Source organism: Protopterus annectens, chromosome 6.part1, assembly GCF_019279795.1.
Source record: "Protopterus annectens isolate FY-2018-M chromosome 6.part1, PAN1.0, whole genome shotgun sequence".
Taxonomy (NCBI): Eukaryota; Metazoa; Chordata; order Ceratodontiformes; family Protopteridae; genus Protopterus; species Protopterus annectens.
Genome location: NC_056738.1, coordinates 442,502,429 through 442,519,870, shown reverse-complemented (window position 1 = coordinate 442,519,870; position 17,442 = coordinate 442,502,429). Strand labels below are relative to the sequence as shown.

General features: G+C 42.9%; 1 protein-coding gene across 2 annotated transcripts in view; it reads right to left on the bottom strand.

Moving 5' to 3' along the window:
* GMPPA (GDP-mannose pyrophosphorylase A) overlaps positions 1–17,442 on the bottom strand; it is a 424,071-nt gene that overhangs the window by 362,902 nt on the left and 43,727 nt on the right. For both annotated transcript variants that reach the window (XM_044075874.1, XM_044075875.1), the window contains exon 4: positions 7,071–7,174. In XM_044075874.1, coding sequence (XP_043931809.1) covers positions 7,071–7,174 — 104 coding nt within the window. The remainder of the gene's footprint in view (positions 1–7,070; positions 7,175–17,442) is intronic.

The window sequence follows — 17,442 nt, the reverse complement described above, 5'->3', positions numbered from 1 at the left end:
GGTCAGTAGGTCCTTTACAAAAGGTCAGGTGCTGAAGCAGCTTTTCCTGACTGTCTGCCTGAATCAGGCAGTCTTCTAAGTATGGGTAAATTTGAATATTTCTTTGTCTGCAAAAAGCAATGGTGGGAGGCAGACATTTTGTGAAAACTCTGGGAGCAGTAGATAAGCCAAAGGGAAGCACAGAGAACTGAAAGTGCATAGATCCTGCCCTGAAACGTAGGTATTTCCTGCTTGATTCCCTAACTGGGATGTGTAGGTAGGCCTCTTTTAGGTCTAGGGTGGCTAGTCAAGCATCCTTGGAAAGCATAGGTAGAGTATAGAGTAGAAACCTTAGCCTATCTGTTCTGCAGGAACATGCTCTATGGCCCTCATGGAGAGCAGGGAAAGGACTTGCTTTTTGGCCTCTGCCCACTGGTTTGGAGGAAGATCTGGGAACCCTTTTGGGGTTGGCAGAATGTGGAAATAAAATTTGTATCCCTGGGACACGATGTTGAGGACCCAACAGTCGTTGGTAATGGTGGTCCAGTTGCTTGTGTGGAAGGAGAGTTTTCCTCCTAGGGGCACGAGCAGGTGGCCAGAGGGAGGAGGTGAAAGTGTAAAGTCATTGTGAGTTGTTAACATAAGGAGTTGGCTTTGCACTCCCTGTTTTTGAAGAGGAGGAACTCCATTGCTTAGATCTCTGCATTCCCTGGGGCGTTGTCTGTGGGGGGGGGGGTCTGCTTCCCCTGGGTCTGGGCTGAGCTGGCCTGGAGGAGGCAGGAAAGGACTAATGCTTGGAGGGGCAATGCCTACTGAACCTCGGTGGCCGGACCTGTAAGAAATCTTTAACTGTCTGCATAGATTTAGCTTTTTCTTCCATCTTTTTTTAAGACTTCTTCTGCCTTGGTGCCAAATAAATTGTCTTTGTTCAAGGGTGCGTCCAATAATTTGGATTTGACATGGTCTGGCAAGGTCTGTTCCTTAAGTCAAGCATGCCTTCTAATGACCGAACCAGTGACTGCTGCCCTGCAAGATGCTTCTAGGGCATCAATACCGCATTGTAACGTGTGCTTAGTTAATTGAGTTGCAGAATGCATTAACTCTTGTAACTATTTTCTGCACAAGCAGGAAAAGAAGATATTTTTTGTTTGAAGAGTTCCATGGTATGTTGCTGATATTTCAGCATGTGGAACTGACAATTTAATGCTCTAACAGCAAGAGTAGCAGAGGTGTATACTTTTTTACCCCATCTGTCTAATGCTCAGGAATCCCTATCTGGGGGGGTGGGATTCTTAGCTGAGGTTGCTTTGATTCCTTTAGGTCCTTAAGAGATGACCTTGGGGTCACCAGTAGGATTTTTGAAAAGAAATTTGTGAGAGACGGGGACTCTATAATACCTGTCAGGTTTCCTGGGAGCATGAGGGAGGGTGTCAGGAGTCAGACTGGATTCCATAAAAACATTATCCACAACATCCAGGACAGGAGGAATGGCCAGAGGTCTGTGCTGTGGTAGATCTAAGAATTCCCTGAGTCTCTTTTTAGACTGAGGATAGTCCTCACATTCCCATTGGAAATGCTCCCTTAAAGTATGTAGGGTTTCCACAAAGGAAAAGTCCTCAGGTGGAGAAGCTAAAGGGATGGATTCCTCTGCATCAGAATCCTCATAAGCAGAGAGGGTTTACATATCTTCATATTCAGATACATCAGAGTCATCAGACTCTTGTTCAGATAAGACTACTGGGGACAAGTCTCTCTTTCTTTTGGAAGGGGTAGCCTGGCTTCCCCTAATAAGCATTATAAGGTCTTCTTCCATTTTAAGCATTTGAGACTGAGGCAAGGAAGTAGGTGCCTGAGCCTGGGTTGTCGGTTATTTGGGTGTGGTTCATACCCTGGGCCTTAGAAACCCAGTTGTTTTCGAAAGAACTGAAGACGCGAAATAAATTGTTGGTCTGTGTTGAGTATCGGCAGTGAGAAGTACATCCTCGGACGCCGGTGCCTGCTCAGTGGCTCCGGACCCAACCAAGGTAGAGACATCTGCAGGATCCCTAGTCAAAGAACAGTCTCACGGCATACCGGACTACGAAAGGGTCTTGGTAGCGGCCTGCGAATCCATCGAAGTGGGCATCAGGGGCTGTGAAAGCACCTCACTGAGGAATGGAGAACGGGCAACTAGCTTAACGGAAGCGTCATCGGCAGTTTTGGACCTGTGCGGTCTGTCTCTGTCTTTATCCTTACATTTTTTCAGAAGATCGGTAGTCGGATGGCTTACTGAAGCCATATCGGAATTCGAGGACTGAAAGCGAAAATATCTAGCTACAATAAGGGCCCGACGATGCATAGTTCTGGCTTTGAACAAAGTACAAAAGCGACAGTGGGGGACGTCGTTATCTGGGCCTAAACAGGTGACGCAGTAAGAATGGAAGTCTTGGTGTCGTATTTGCTTTCCACAGGCGAAACAATTCTTAACTTTTTCGGACATCGGTTAGAGCAAGAAAAAAGGCTCTCCAACGGGGTACTTAGCTTTAGAACACTTCAATTCGGAAACGAAAACTCAGGTAGCACCCGACAGGCACTCATGCAAACTGCTTCTGTTTCGGGCTCCTTGGCAAGCAAGACTGATGTGATGGAGTTGGCTGCCTGTTTTTATACCACTGAAGACCTGACGTCAGTCCTGGAGTGACAGCAACTGACACAGAAATACTAAGCCTCTGGTATTCAGGCCGACTGAGGGCTACCCCTGGCAGGATAACCCAAATGTGATGAGTGCAACAGTGAAACACAGAGTACATCACTGCATTCCTTTCACTGCATACAATATCTCACTGGCTAGAAAATAAACATTCAAAACAGTAAAAGTTTATGCATCAAGTCAGCCAAACTGAAGACAAACCAGTACAATCAGGAATGCGTAAAATAAGTCACAGAAATGTTCTTCTCATTTATGAGTACAAGTACAGACTGCTTGTGATGTTCTACTGTAAAGAAAAGCAGACTTTCTAAAATGTAAAATCTAAAATTATGTTATGCATGAACCTGTAACTTAGATTTTATTCACTTTTAGGGGGAAAACAATGCAGAAAGCCCAATAAAAGATTTTCCTAAAATATCTGGTCCTTAGTTACAAAAACTAATTGATTAGCCCAACTTAGAAGTTCAGGAGGTAAACCTGATGATTATTTGTTATAACATCAATCCATCTCCTTATCTGCCTCAAATGTCTACAGTTACAATGTAATTGTGAAATAAACTTTATTCTGAAGATCAAGAAGAAATCAGTTTTGTTACCATACTGTTTTGGCAAAATGTACAAAATACAGATTCATATTAATTTATAGATTCATAGATTACTACTAGGCTAACTGCCCTTGTGGGCTATTTTAAGCCTAGCCAATTACTCCATGCGAGAATCAAACCCTGCACCTTGTGACTGTAAGGTAAGGACACTAACCATTAAGCCAAACTACCAACCTCAATACATCCTGCATACATTTCATTAAAAAACACAGGTACATAATATTTCTCAGTAAATAGAATTCAAATTCAAAAGCAAAAAAGAGAAAACAGACAGATAAAAGGAAATGGGTTGTCAAAAAGTTAATTTCAAAAGTGTGGACTACGCATTTAAAAATGATGACTCATTTCTACTAGCTTAACAGAATGAAATAGAAATCCCTAAATCACAAGGTAGTATTTGACAGCCTTTCAAATTAAAAAGTGATGCATATAATGCAGAAAAGACAGTACAGGTGTTCATCTTACTTCATATTATGACTCAGGCAAGAGCTCTCAGCACCACTAAGCACCCTTTTCAATCAAAGCCTGTGCACTGGCTTCATCCCAGCAGAATGGAGGACAGCCACTGTCATCCCTCTGCACAAAGGTGGAGCATCCACCGACCCAAGCAATTATAGGCCCATCAGCCTAACTAGCCTGATCTGCAAGGCCATGGAATGCATTATCATGGACCTTATAAACAAGGACTATGGCAACCACCAAACGGTTGATCCCACACAGTTTGGTTTTGTCAAAGGCAGATCATGCCTGTTAAACTTGGTCACCTTCTTTGAAACAGTCACCAAAGCCATGGATGAGGGCAAGGCAGTGCACACCACCTACCTCAACCTAGCCAAAGGCTTCAACACTATTCCCCACTCGGGCATAATAGATAAACTCTCCCAGCCAGGCATCAACCTATATGTTACGAGATGGGTAGCCAAATGGCTTACTGATAGAACCCACTCAGTCAAAATAGGGGAAGCTACCACTAGTAGCAGACCCGTAACAAGCATCGTACCCCAAGGATTGGTCTTGGGGCATCTACTGTTTGGGATATACTTTTCTGAGGTGCAAGCCAAAACCAGTGGTCTGTGCTGACCAAACTTGCAGATGACTGCAAGCTGGGCACCGTCTTAAATTCCCCTAGTGATGTGAACATCCTCCAACAGGGCTTTAACCAAACTAATGACTGGTGCCAGAAGCATGGCCTCAAACCGAATGCCAAGAAATAGATCATTATCCCCTTTGGGGAAAATGGTGTCCCCACTAATTATCACATTAACAACAAAGTACTAAGCATGCAATCAGTCGTGCAGGGCTTTTCACCCAGGTTGATAGCAACCTTTTGACCACCATGTTGCCTCCGTTGTACAGAAGGCTTTCTACATGGCTCACCTCATAAGTAAGTGTATTTCACCCAGGAACAAGGAGGTTATAACATCCCTGTACTCCTCCCTTATCAGAACCATTACTGAATACAATGCACCCTTCGGCATGTACCTTGCCAAACATATGCAGCAGTTGGAGAGAACACAGAGGTCCATGACCAGGAAATTCCAGGGTCTCAAATACCTATCCTACATAGGTAGGCTAAAAGCCCTGTTCCTCTACTCAGTCTCATACAGACTGCTCAGAGGTGACCTGTATCTGGCATACAAGGCCATCTCAGACTCAGCCTTGATGGAGTTGCTGCATATCTGTAAGTCAAACTCCACTCATGCAACCCACATGCAAGGTCTCAACCTGGTCTGTGACATTACTAGAACTTGTTTGCAGGACAGATTTGTGTTCCAATGACTCCCCCATCTGTGGAACAGACTTCCTCCCCATGTCAACCAGAGTACCTCACTAGTCCTCTTTAAGAGGAACCCTGGACGATTGGACAGGAAACTGAAAATATACCCCTGGGATCAAACCTGTGTCCCTGCTGGACAAGGAAAACAAGTGCTGACTTTGTGGGAACATGGGTGAAATTCTTGTCTAGGCTTATAAGGGCCTCTGGGCCATTAGCCTAGTATCATCCTATGAACCTGTGAACCTATGAACAGTTAAGACTGACATGAACATGCTACTGAGAACCCATGATGTAAATATGCACCTTTAGCTGTTAAGCAGCACACATTTTAACATTCCATTTGACATATGTTGGATATTTGTACATGGCAGTATAAGACAACAGGCGGCACAATTATTCCATAACTAGAAGAATATTTTAGTTTGTAATTGTGAAAAGCAAAGTACAAATAAATATTGCACAGTTACAAATAGAAAAGTTAAAAATTCCATAACATTCTGTGAGCAGCATAAACCAATATTTTCACCATTTGTAAAATTTGATTAAAACTAAAGTTCAACTGTTCTACCTGTTAGCAACAGCACAGAAGATTCTGCAGAGATTCGTCTTTAATAATGATGAATTTTCTGGGAGCAGGATAAGTGGTCAAAAATCAATGACCATTTGGGAAAGCTTTACTAATCACCATTCTTCTCTGAGAAGCTTTGCTGTCTATGCATAAGGCTATATCATGTGCAGTACTAATACTAGTACTAATTCTAACCAACTATGGGGTCAATACACATATGGGGGCTTGCAATAGTCATTGTCTTCACAATAAATTATTGACTTCTCTGCCATTCTCCTAATGCAAGCACACTTCATATGGCTGGATAGACTTTTCTTGATGTTTTTCATGCAAGGTGAAAATCAAATAAAGCAGCCAACTATATCCAAGCAAAATTAAGTTTTACAGGGCACAATTATGTGACCTTCAATCTTTTGTCAATTTCACCAGTGAAAATTTAAGTTTATTAGTGTTAAGAAAATAAGGTCTTCTTCTTCTTTCGGCTTTTCCCGGTTAGGGGTCGCCACAGTGGATCACTGTCCGCTCATGATTGGCAGAGTAGTTTTACGGTGTTGAGTTGCCAGCCCAGCGTCCAACCTTCCACAGAAGGCACACACATGCACGCACTCATGCATAGGGCCAATTTAGATTGTCCAATCCACCTACAGCATGTCTTTGGGATGTGGGAGGAAATCTAAGCACCCGGAGGAAACCCACGCGACTATAGGGAGGACATGCAGATTCTGCACAGAAGGCACCCCAGCTGGTAACATATCTAAATAAGATTGCAAATTCTTTTTTAAAAGACCAGTTGCTCCTACTACTATTGGAACCGTCTGGATATCTTTCCACCACATAGCTCTCATTTCTGCCTGCAAATCAAGGTATTTTATGACTTTGTGTCTCTCTGTATGCAAGACACTGTAGTCACTAGGTGTGGTGAGTTCAATGATCAATGCTATTTTTGTCTTTTTCTTGGACCACTATATCCGGTTTTCTAGCATCTATCTTTTGAACTGTTGGCATTGGGTGATCCCATGTGATATAAACACAATTTTCTATGATTCTTTGTGGCTCATATTTCCAGTGTTTTTCAGCCACTTCGATATCATAATGTTTGCACAATCTCCAGTGTAACATTCTCGCCACATCATTATGTCTTTCAGTATACAGTCCCTCTGCCATTAGTGCGTCGTAACCAGCAAGAAGGTGTGTGACTGTTTAACTAGTCAAAAATGTGAAGTGTTCAGAAAAGGTTTTGCACACTGCATCATTTTTTAACATTACATCCCGGTCAGAATTCTGTTGTAATGCATCAACCCCCCCCCCCCCCACTAACACATGCATATACGCAAGCACACACAAGCAGACAGACGTACACACACTTGTATTTGCAGCAGAATGATGTCACATATTGCCATTAAAATAATAATAATAATAATAACAACCAATTAAATTGCTCTGTTTGCTTACCTTATTGACACTTTAAATTCCTGTTGTGCAGAAGAAAGGAACCGACTTAGTGCTTCATTGGGTTGATAAAATCCAATTAATAGTATCTCCTTCAGGTGTGGCACCTATTGAGGGAAAATATACTCTAGTTCATCTTCAATATGTTGGCCTAAATAATATGTACTGCATCTTAAGACTTTAGTACAGCCTGACAACATACAAATGGATGGAACAAACAGAAGGATATACAGAATTAAAAGGTTAAAGCAATCCTTTAACATTTAAAAATATGATTAAAATAAACAGAATCAAAACTCAATGGTTAAGAAAACAATAAAATATATTCACTGCATCCAAATGACAATTACCCAGCTTCACATTTTAAAACATCTTATCAAACAGCTTACAAATACAACATGTAATCTCCAATTTACTAATGAACAATGTAGAAATTAACATATTTAACAATGCTAATCTATAATGTGCCACAAAAAGTACAGTTGTGTATAATTACCATAAATGTAGATGTCCGAGTGTATTCACTGTTGCAATAATCACATTTGGGTTATCCCTGCAAGGGCTGCCCTCGGCCGGCCCGAATGCCAGAGACTTAGTATTTCTGAGTCGGTTGCTGTCTCTTGAGGACTGACGTCAGGTTGTCAATGGTATAAAGGAAGGCAGCCGACGCCACTACATCAGTTTTTCTTGCCCTAACCCGTCAGGAGCCCGCAAAGTAGGAGGCCAGGTTCTGGTGGAAGAACCCCACCAGTGGAAAATAAATACCAATATGTCCCTTGTAAGGAAAGGGGAACAACAAGGAAGAAGGGTAACAAAAGGAAAAAGAGAAAAAAGAGGGATGGAGGGAGGGAAACCAGGACTGCAACAGTGAATACACTTGAACATCTACATTTATGGTGAGTGTACACAACTGCACTATGCTCTTCGTGTTTCACTGTTGCAGTCATCACATTTGGGTAGATTCCCAAAGCTGAGGAAATGAGTGGAGGCAGTCAAGGAAGCTAGGGGCTGGCTAGAATGCCCTGCAAGACTGCAGAGGCAAACTCTGCCCTGGATTTGGCGAAGAGAGGCAGGCGGTAATGCTTGGTAAAAGTGTGAACAGATGTCTAGGTGGCAGCCTCCAGGATGTCCCTGATGGGGACTCCTCTGAGGAAAACTGCAGAGGTGGAGGCTGCTTTAGTGGAGTGTGACCTGACCCCCTTGGGGGGAGGCTTACCATGATGTTTGTAGCAGAAATGCATGCAGTGTGCTATCCATTTAGAAATGGTTTGCTTGGAGATGGCTTTGCCTTCTGCCCCTGTAGCAAAGCTAACCAGCAACTGATCAGACTTTCTGAAAGGTTTAGTCCTGTCCAGATAGTATCTGAGCTGTCTGTGCACATCTGGAGAGTGCAGAATCCTTTCCCCCATGTTTTGGGGATTAGGAAAAAAGGTGGGCAGATGAATGGATTGGTTGAGAGCCACACTGGACACCACCTTGGACATGAAGGATGGGTTAGTTCTAAGGGATACCCTGTCTGCGTGGAAGATGATGAAGGGTTTGCAGCTCAGAGACTCAACTGGCTGAAGTGATGGCCAGAAGGAAGGCTGTCTTCCAGGAGAGAAATTGTAGCTCTGCAGAAGAAGCTGGTTCGAAAGGAGGCAGGGTGAGCTTTTCCAATACTAAGTTAAGGTCCTAAGCTGGTGTTGGTGCCCTTCTGGGGGGGTCTCAAATTGCTAGCCCCTCTGAGGAACTGTTTAATCAAAGGGTGTGAGAAAAGAGACTTCTCAATGGGAAAATGGGCAGAAACAGCAGAGGCATGAATTTTTATAGAGGAGAAAGAGAGACCACTGTGTAGTAGGTCAGCTAAGTAATCCAGGATAAGAGGGATGGAGGGCTGTGCCATATTGGCCCCCTTAGTCTGGATGCAGGTGCAGAACCATTTCCATTTATCTGCATAAGACTTTCTGGTGCTAGGGCATCTGGCCTCATGGATAACATCCAGAACATGTTTACCGAGGATGGCAGATTGGTCTGGGGTTAGGGAATAAGCCAGGCTGCCAAACTGAGTGTCTGCAATTGGGGGTGCGTGAGTTCCCTTTCCCTCTGGGTTAGGAGGTTTGGAATCTGAGGAAGATGCCATGGAGGCAGCGGGGACAGGCTGCAGCTATGAGAATGGTCCTTGGTTTTTCCTCCCTTATTTTGAGCAGTACCCTGGGGATGAGAGGTAGGGGAGGAAAGGCATAGACCGAGAGGGTGACCCAGGGGAAGGACAGGGCATCCATTTTCCAAGTCATGCAGTGATGCTAACTGGTGCAGAATTTGCTGAGCTGATGGTTGGTGTGGGAGGTAAAGAGGTTGACCTTCGGGGTTCCCATTTCTGAGTTATTAGAAAGAAAGTACTTCTGTTGAGCTGCCACTTGTGTGGCTCCAAAAGCTTTCTGCTTAATTGGTCTGCGAGGGAGTTGAGTGAGCCTGGTAGGTACTGTGCTAACAGGTGTAGTTGCAGGAAGAGGCTGTGAGCCAAAGGGTCATGGCCAGCCTGCACAGAGGGTAGGAGTGAGTCCCTCCCTGCTTGTTGATGTACCACATCACAATGGTGTTGTCTGTTTTGATCAGGAGAACCCCAGGAGAGAGAAGGGGTTTGAAAGCTATCAAGGCCTGCTGCACCACCATCATCTCTTTTTGACTGATGTGCAGGGGGAATTTGCTGTGGGCTCTATTGGCCCTGTATGCACCTGCCATCCAGGTGTGCACCCCAAGCGTAGTCTGATGCGTCTGTGGTGAGGGTCTGGATGGTAGGGTGTGGGGAGAAGGGCAGTCCCTTGTTGTGGGAGCAGACTGTTGCCCACCAAGGAAATTCCTTTCTCAGGCAAGGAATAATAGGTAGTAGAGTTTCCAATTGTTGAGAGTGTTGACAAAAAAAACTCTTTAGGTACCATTGAAGTTTCCTCATATACAGTCTGGCATATGGAATGAGGAGTATGCAAGAGGCCATGAACCCCAGGGCTTGCAGGATTTTCCTTGCAGAAAGCTGGGGCCTGGTGGCCAGTTGAGAGAAGTAAGCTGACAGGAAAATTTGTTTCTCTGGTGTAAGGTATGCCATCTGGGATGCTGTGTCCAGGCTTGCTCCCAGGAAGATTATCCTTTGGGTGGGCACCTGTTTGGAATTCTTTTCGTTGACTGTGTACCCTAGGGAGGTTAGTAGGCTCTTTACAAAGGCCAGGGGTTTGAGCAGCTTTTCCTGGCTGTCTGCCTGTATAAGGTAGTCATCTAAGTAGGGGTAAATTTCAATATTTCTTTGTCTGCAAAAGGCAATGGCCAGAGCCAGGCATTTTGTGAAAACTCTGGAAGCAGTAGATAAGCCAAAGCGAAGTGCAGAGAACTGAAAGTGTTGAGATCCTGCCCTGAAGTGGAGATCTTTTTTGCATGATTCCCTGATGGGAATGTGGAGGTAGGCCTCTTTTAGGTCCAGGGTGGCTAGCCAAGCATCCTTGGAGAGCACGGGTAGCAGCTGCTGGACGGTGAGCATTTTGAATTTTGGGATCACCAGGAAGGTGTTTAGAATGGATACATCGAGCATGGAGCAGCAGATGCCCTCTTTTCTGGGCACCAGAAAAAGTCTGGAGTAGAAGCCTTGGTCAATCTGTTCTGCAGGAATGTGGCCTACTGCCCTCAAAGAGGGCAGGGAATGGATTTGCTTTTGAGCCTCTGCCCACCGATTTGGTGGTAGATCTGGGAACCCTTTTGGGTGTGGAAGGAGAATTTGTATCCCTGAGACACAATGTTCAGAACCCATTGGTCCTTGGTAATGGTGGCCCAGGTGCTTGAGTGAAAGGAGAGTTTTCCTCCTAGGGGTACGTGAAGGTGAGCAGAGGAGAGGTTGGGAGGAGGTGAGTCATTGTGAGTTCTTACCATAAGGAAGTGGCTTAGAACTCGCTGGTTTTGAAGTGGAGGTAGTCCACTGCTTAGATCTTTGCATTCCTGGGGCTGCTGTCTGGAGGGCCTGTTTCCACAGGGCCTAAGCTGGGTCTGTTTACTCGGAGCAGGAAAAGGACCAGTGCTTGGAGGGAAAATGCCTGCTGAACCTAGGGGGCTGGATTTGTAAGAAATCTTTAACTGTCTGCATAGATTTTGCTTTTTCTTCCATCTTTTTTAAGACTTCTTCTGCCTTAGTGCCAAATAAGTTATCTTTGTGCAAGGGTGCATCCAACAATTTAGATTTGACATGGTCTGGCAGGGGTTGTTCTTTAAGCCATGCATGTCTTCTAATGACAGATCCAGTGACTGCTGCCCTGCAAGAAGCTTCCAGGGTGTCAAAACCACAGTACAAAAAGTGTGTTTAGTTACTTGACTTGCAGAATGCATTAAGTCTTGTAAATCTTTAGATTCTGCCTATGCAGGAAAGAATAATTTTTTTTGTTTAAGGAGTTCCAAGGTATGTTACTGATATTTAAGCATGTGGAACTGACAATTTATTGCCCTGATGGCAAGAGTAGCTGAGGTGTATACTTTTTTACCCCATCTGCTCAATGCTCGGGAATTCTTGTCTGAGGGGGTGGGATTCTTAGCAGAGGTTGCTTTAATCCCTTTTGACCCTTGAGAAATGACCTCAGGGTCAGCAGTTGGATTTTTAAAAAGATATTTGTGTGAGTCAGGGACTCTGTAGTACCTGTCTGGTTTCTGGGAGCAGTAGGGAGGGCATCTGGAGTCGAGCTGGATTCAAGGAAAACATCATCCACAACATTCAGGACTGGGGGGATGGCTAAGGGTCTGTGTTGTGGAAGATCTAGGAATTCCCTGAGTCTCTTTTTAGACTGAGGGTAGTCCTGACTCTCCCATTGGAAATGCTCCCTTAAAGTATGCACGGTTTCCCCAAAGGAAAAATCCTCTGGGGGAGAGGCTGAAGGAATGGATTCCTCTGCATCAGAATCCTCATAACTGGAGAGGAGCTGTATGTCTTCACAGTCAGATGCATCAGAGTCATCTGACTCTTGTTCAGACAAAACTACTGGAGACAGACCTCTTCTCCTTTTTGATGGGGGTAACTTGAATTCCCCTAATCAGCATGATAAGGTCTTCTGCCATTTTAAGCATTTGAGACTGAGGCAAGGTAGCAGGTGCCTGAGAGTGGGTAGTTGTTTTTTTGGGTGTGTTTCGAACCCTGGGCCTAAGGAACTTGGTTGTTTTCAAAAGAATGGTAGTCGGGAAAGAAGACATTGGTTTGTGTTGAGACTCAGTGGTGTGAAGGACTTCCTCGGAAGCCGGTGCCTGCTCAGCGGCTCCGGACCCATCCGAAGTAGAGACAACCGCAGGATCCTTATATGAAGAACAGTTCTGTGGCATACCGGACTCCAAAAGGGTCTTGGTAGTGGCCTATGAATCAACAGAAGTGGGCATCAGGGGCTGTGAAAGCACCTCACTGAGTACTGGAGGACTGACGACTAGCTTGTCGGAAGGTTTGGACCTGTGCGATCTGTCTCTGTCTTTATCTTTATGCTTTTTCAGAAGATCTGCTGTTGGAATGCTTGCCAAAGCAATTATCGAAATTCGAGGACTGTAATCGAAAATATCTGGCTACAATAACAGCCCGACGACTGATAGTTTTGGCGTTAAACAAAGCATAGAAGTGACATCAGGGGACGTTGTGGTCTGGGCCTAGACAAGTGATGCAGTAAGAGTAGAAGTCTCAGTGTGGTATTTGCGTTCCACAGGTGAGATAGTTAATAACTATTTCTGACATCGGTTAGTGCAAGAAAAAAGGATCCGCAATGCGGTACATAGCTTTAGAAGATTTCAACATCGGAAATGAAAACTCAGGTAGCGGCCGACCAGCATTCGTGCGAACTGCTTCTGCTTCGGGCTCCACGGCAAGAAAGACTGATGTAATGGTGTCAGCTACCTTCCTTTATACCACTGACATCCTGACGTCAGTCCTCAAGCAACCGCAACTGACGCAGAAATACTAAGTCTCTGGTATTCGGGCTGGCCAAGGGCTACCCTGGCAGGGATAGCCCAAATGTGATGACTGCAACAGTGAAACATGAAGAACATCTAAAATTATGTAAATTAGATGCTAATCTTTACAGATGCAACCATATAAATTATCTACATACCAACGATCTACATTAGTGTAAATCTACAACTTTAAACATTCATACAGCAGTGAACCAGACCAAATAATTTTATTGAGGTCTTGAAAATAGCATTTTTAAAACTTTCTTGGCTACTAAAATCAACGAAAACAACCTCTCCCCTTCTAATCTTATGCATCCTGAACTTTTAATATACCCCAATAACAACATTTACAAATCCTTACAACCTTCTGCAATATTCCTTTTAACCAGGTAACCCGTGAAAGTTTTTAAACCAAAAAATATGCTCCACAAGCCAGGTTCCCCTTCTTCACATCTCTAACAGTGTGATTTGGTGTTTGGCCTGTTGATCTTTGTATAGTATAAAAATATTTATGCAAACACTTCAAAGCACAAATCCTAAACCTCCTAAAACTAATGCTGTATCTTGGTAATTGAAAAACGTGCTTACATGTTGGTTCATCCTCATCTTCACCTAACTAAGTACTCCAGTTTTGCTTTATTTACCTTTATGATCATGGCCTATATCCCAAAATTCTTCATGCAGTACTAAACATCCCCTTTACAACAGAATACTCATCCCTTACTTCCAAAAATTAAGGTACAACTAGTGGAGATACAAGACCTAGTAACTCTATCATATACATCTGCCTCACCACACCAATCAATCATTCATATTCTACTCTTAGAAAATAAAGCAGCTCAAATTTCTATTGAGCTTCTGCTGAAGTACCCCAATTAAATCAAAATTTTAACATTGCCAGAAAATAATTATTGTTTTCCTACACATCTATTTTTTTTTAAGATGTATGTCCTCCACTGTGTTCCCAATTTACTATCTGCACATGCCAATACACATTAGCCAATTTCCAACCTTTCTAAGTTATTACTCAATGGCACTACTGCCTATTTCACCCCTTATGATCTGAAAATATGCATAATGTATCCAAAAGCTTAAATAAATCATCAAAATCCTGCTCTTGGTTTGTCATAAGTATTATATATATATATATATATATCAAAACATCAGTAAACCGGTAGATCTTAACCTCTTCTTGTCCTATGAAATATCACTTTAGATTGGAGGATCTTACTGCTGATACCAAAGGTTTTATTTATTTATTTATTTAACCGGTGTAAAATGCTGATCACAACAGAAAAACAAAATGTAACATTTTTTTTTTACTTTAAGACAAAACATCTAGCTGGGTGAACGGAGAGATCCTAAGGTTACAGATAAAACAGGAGGTCCCAATGAAACCAAAACAATTGGTTCATCTCCTTGCCATGCTGGATTTATCATCTAAGCTATACCTAAAGAAGACAGATTAAAAGAATTTCTCCCCAACCCAATGATCTCTATCAGATCCAAGAAGAGCTCACTGTTGAGGGCCAAAGTATATGAAAACAGGAATGGACCCAAATGAGTCTGATCTGAAGCTGGGTCCATGGCCTAGACATCAACCACTCTGCTCTGGGAAGCACCCTACTCCAAAGATATTAGAGTTGCGTGAGTTGGATGAACCGTTGGGACTGAAACAGTTGGAGCAGTCAGAGCTGACAGGGGGAAGACAGAAGGAAATATTGACTCTGCAACCAGACACTTGAACCAGGAAAGGAGAAAAATAAGGACACTGGGAAGGCCAGCTCCATCAGACTTCTGGAAGGACAGAGAGAATGAACCCTGTGTCTGAGCCATCACAAAGGCTCTCATCTTCTTCAATTACATTCCTAGAGACCTGAAAGATGTAATAGATGCCATGAAAGGTGGGTCTGGAGATAGCAAACATGGAGAGCTCCCCCTGAGAGGACTGCATTGCAAAAATCAGTTGAGATGACTACTGGCTCTGAGACAGACAACAAGGAGTCATAGAATCATGGCAAATGGAACCAAAATTGTCAGAACTGAAGGAGATTATGTCAAGGGCTTAAAAACATTTGGTTCCAAAGTCAAGCTCAGAGCATTTGCTGGTCTTTTTTTTTTCTTCCCATCTTTTTTTTTTTTTTATTGTCTTTATCTGAATGTTCAGAGGCCTGTTTCCCAGATCCTCAAGGTGCTAATGGGAAAAAATGTAGCAAAAGAAGGAATAGGCAAATTTTCCACTGCAGCAGGGAAAAGACCCTTAACAATCAGCTTGTTCTTATGGTCCAAAACTGCCCTTTGACCAAAAGAAGAACAAATATCACAATCAAAACTTAAAATGTTCTACATCCAAACAGACCATACATTGTAGGTACAGGTCCTGTTGTGGAAATTTGTGCCCACATTTCAGGCACTTTTTAAAGAATGAATCCTTGTCCATGTTTACTGCTACACAGAAAAAAATGTATATGGGCATGGAAAGAGAATAAAGAAAGTCAGGCCAAGAGATAAAATTGCTTAGGTAGACTCCAGAATAAGGGACAGAAAAATTTGGGTAAGTAGATCAAGGTTCTGTGAGAAAATTTCACTAAATAATGCAAAAGAATGGAAGAACCGAAAATAGTACAGCTAATTTTATATAAAAAATGTTACACGTCTAAAAAAGTTGATGAGTGCTATAAAACTGTGTCTGACTCCAAAGAGTGGTACATGAGATCTGTAGAGTATTCATTACAGAACATTATGGGAGAGGGAGAGTGCTGGAGAAGCTCTGATGAAAAGCTACTTGCTCAAACCTACTTTGATGCAAATAATGCAACCAGTTGAGACTGACAATGGGGACAACAGAGGATCAGTAGTTTAAACGTAACTTCATTTTTGGCAAGATTTTCATTCACTCAAATATCCGTGACCTGATCTAATAACTTCTATAACATTTTTGGCCTCATCTATCAAACAAAAATGCAGCTCTTGGTTAGAAGTCAGATGTTCTGAAATGCTAATTATTTGAAAAAATAAATCAGGCACTGTTCAAAAAATAAAGTTACATTTATGGACACAGAAAAATCAACTCCTCATCAATTTAGCCATTTACTTTTTGTCTTGAGTTAAAATACTATGCAACAAGAATGAGAATTCTGGGATCAGGGAGGTAGCTGCATGCTTCCACAATCTGGGAAACTGCCAGTGGTCAGAACATGATCCAACAGCACTAACAGCCTTTCCAGGATCCCAGCCCACCATCTCTGTAAATTTCTATGATCATCCAAGCCCAGCAATTTCCTAGTGGCTTGCAGTCTTTTCTAGCTCTTCCATTGTTACTGATACAAATAGTGCCTGTGCCCACTTTGAGGATAGCATCAGCACAACCTGCACTAGTAGAGCAGTATGCAATTTTTGCTTAGTGCCCCCAGGAGAACCTTGTCCCTGTGGCATACCAAAGGAATATTTTCACCATTGCTATTGGGTCTCTAGTCATCATCTTTGGTACTGCTTCCCTTAACTTAATTGTCCTCTCAAATACTAGCTGTCATAGCCTCACAGCCAGAGCCCACTATGCTTTTGGAGAGTGCCTCAAGTAGGCAATCTTCAGGGACCCTCTCAAACTCTTTTCCTGATAAATCAACTTATTTATTCCCATCTATCCATTTTTGGTTTCTTGTTCTAACCAAGGCATCCCCATTACCCTTTGTTCAAACTGTACCCCAAGCCAGGCCTGACATTCCTTTATTTATGTATCCCTGTTCTTGATATAACCTCTACATCTGACCAACTCTTGTGCAACTATAGTTTTCAAATTCATTCCAGGAAACCTTTGATCTTATTCTTCCATTGTTCTATTGACCATTAACAAATCAGACCATATTTTTCTGCAACTTACTAAAAAGATCAGAATTCAGGAAAAACTTTGCAACCCTCCAGTGTAAATCTTCACCTTATAATCCAACTGTACAGTTAAACACAGAGGCAAGTGGTCCAAGTATATGTGCAGTAGCACCTCAATATCCTTAAGCCTAGCCTGCACCTCCACATTTACAGAAAACCTATCAATGTATGTGATTGGGTAGGTCACGTACCAGCCTTTACCAATGCATTCAAATGTTATGTCTGCCATCACCACTGCAAGTATAAATCTACAAAAACGATGTCCCAATTTAGGTATTCTCTACAGTTTCAGGCTTGTATGGGTATCCTCTCTTGCCCCAAGTTGAGTTATTCCTCCAGATCGATATGCCTTTTGCCTCTCCTCTCTATGGTTGTTACCAACATCTTCCTTAATCCATTCCTGTTAGACCCTGGGGCAATAAAAGAAAATTTACTGTACTCCCCTACCCATAATATATCCTATAACCAGACCATATCTTCTTTCAGGGTCTACAAGTCATCCTTCTACAACTATTCTTATGCTCCTTGAGGTTAATATTACAACTCCACTGCT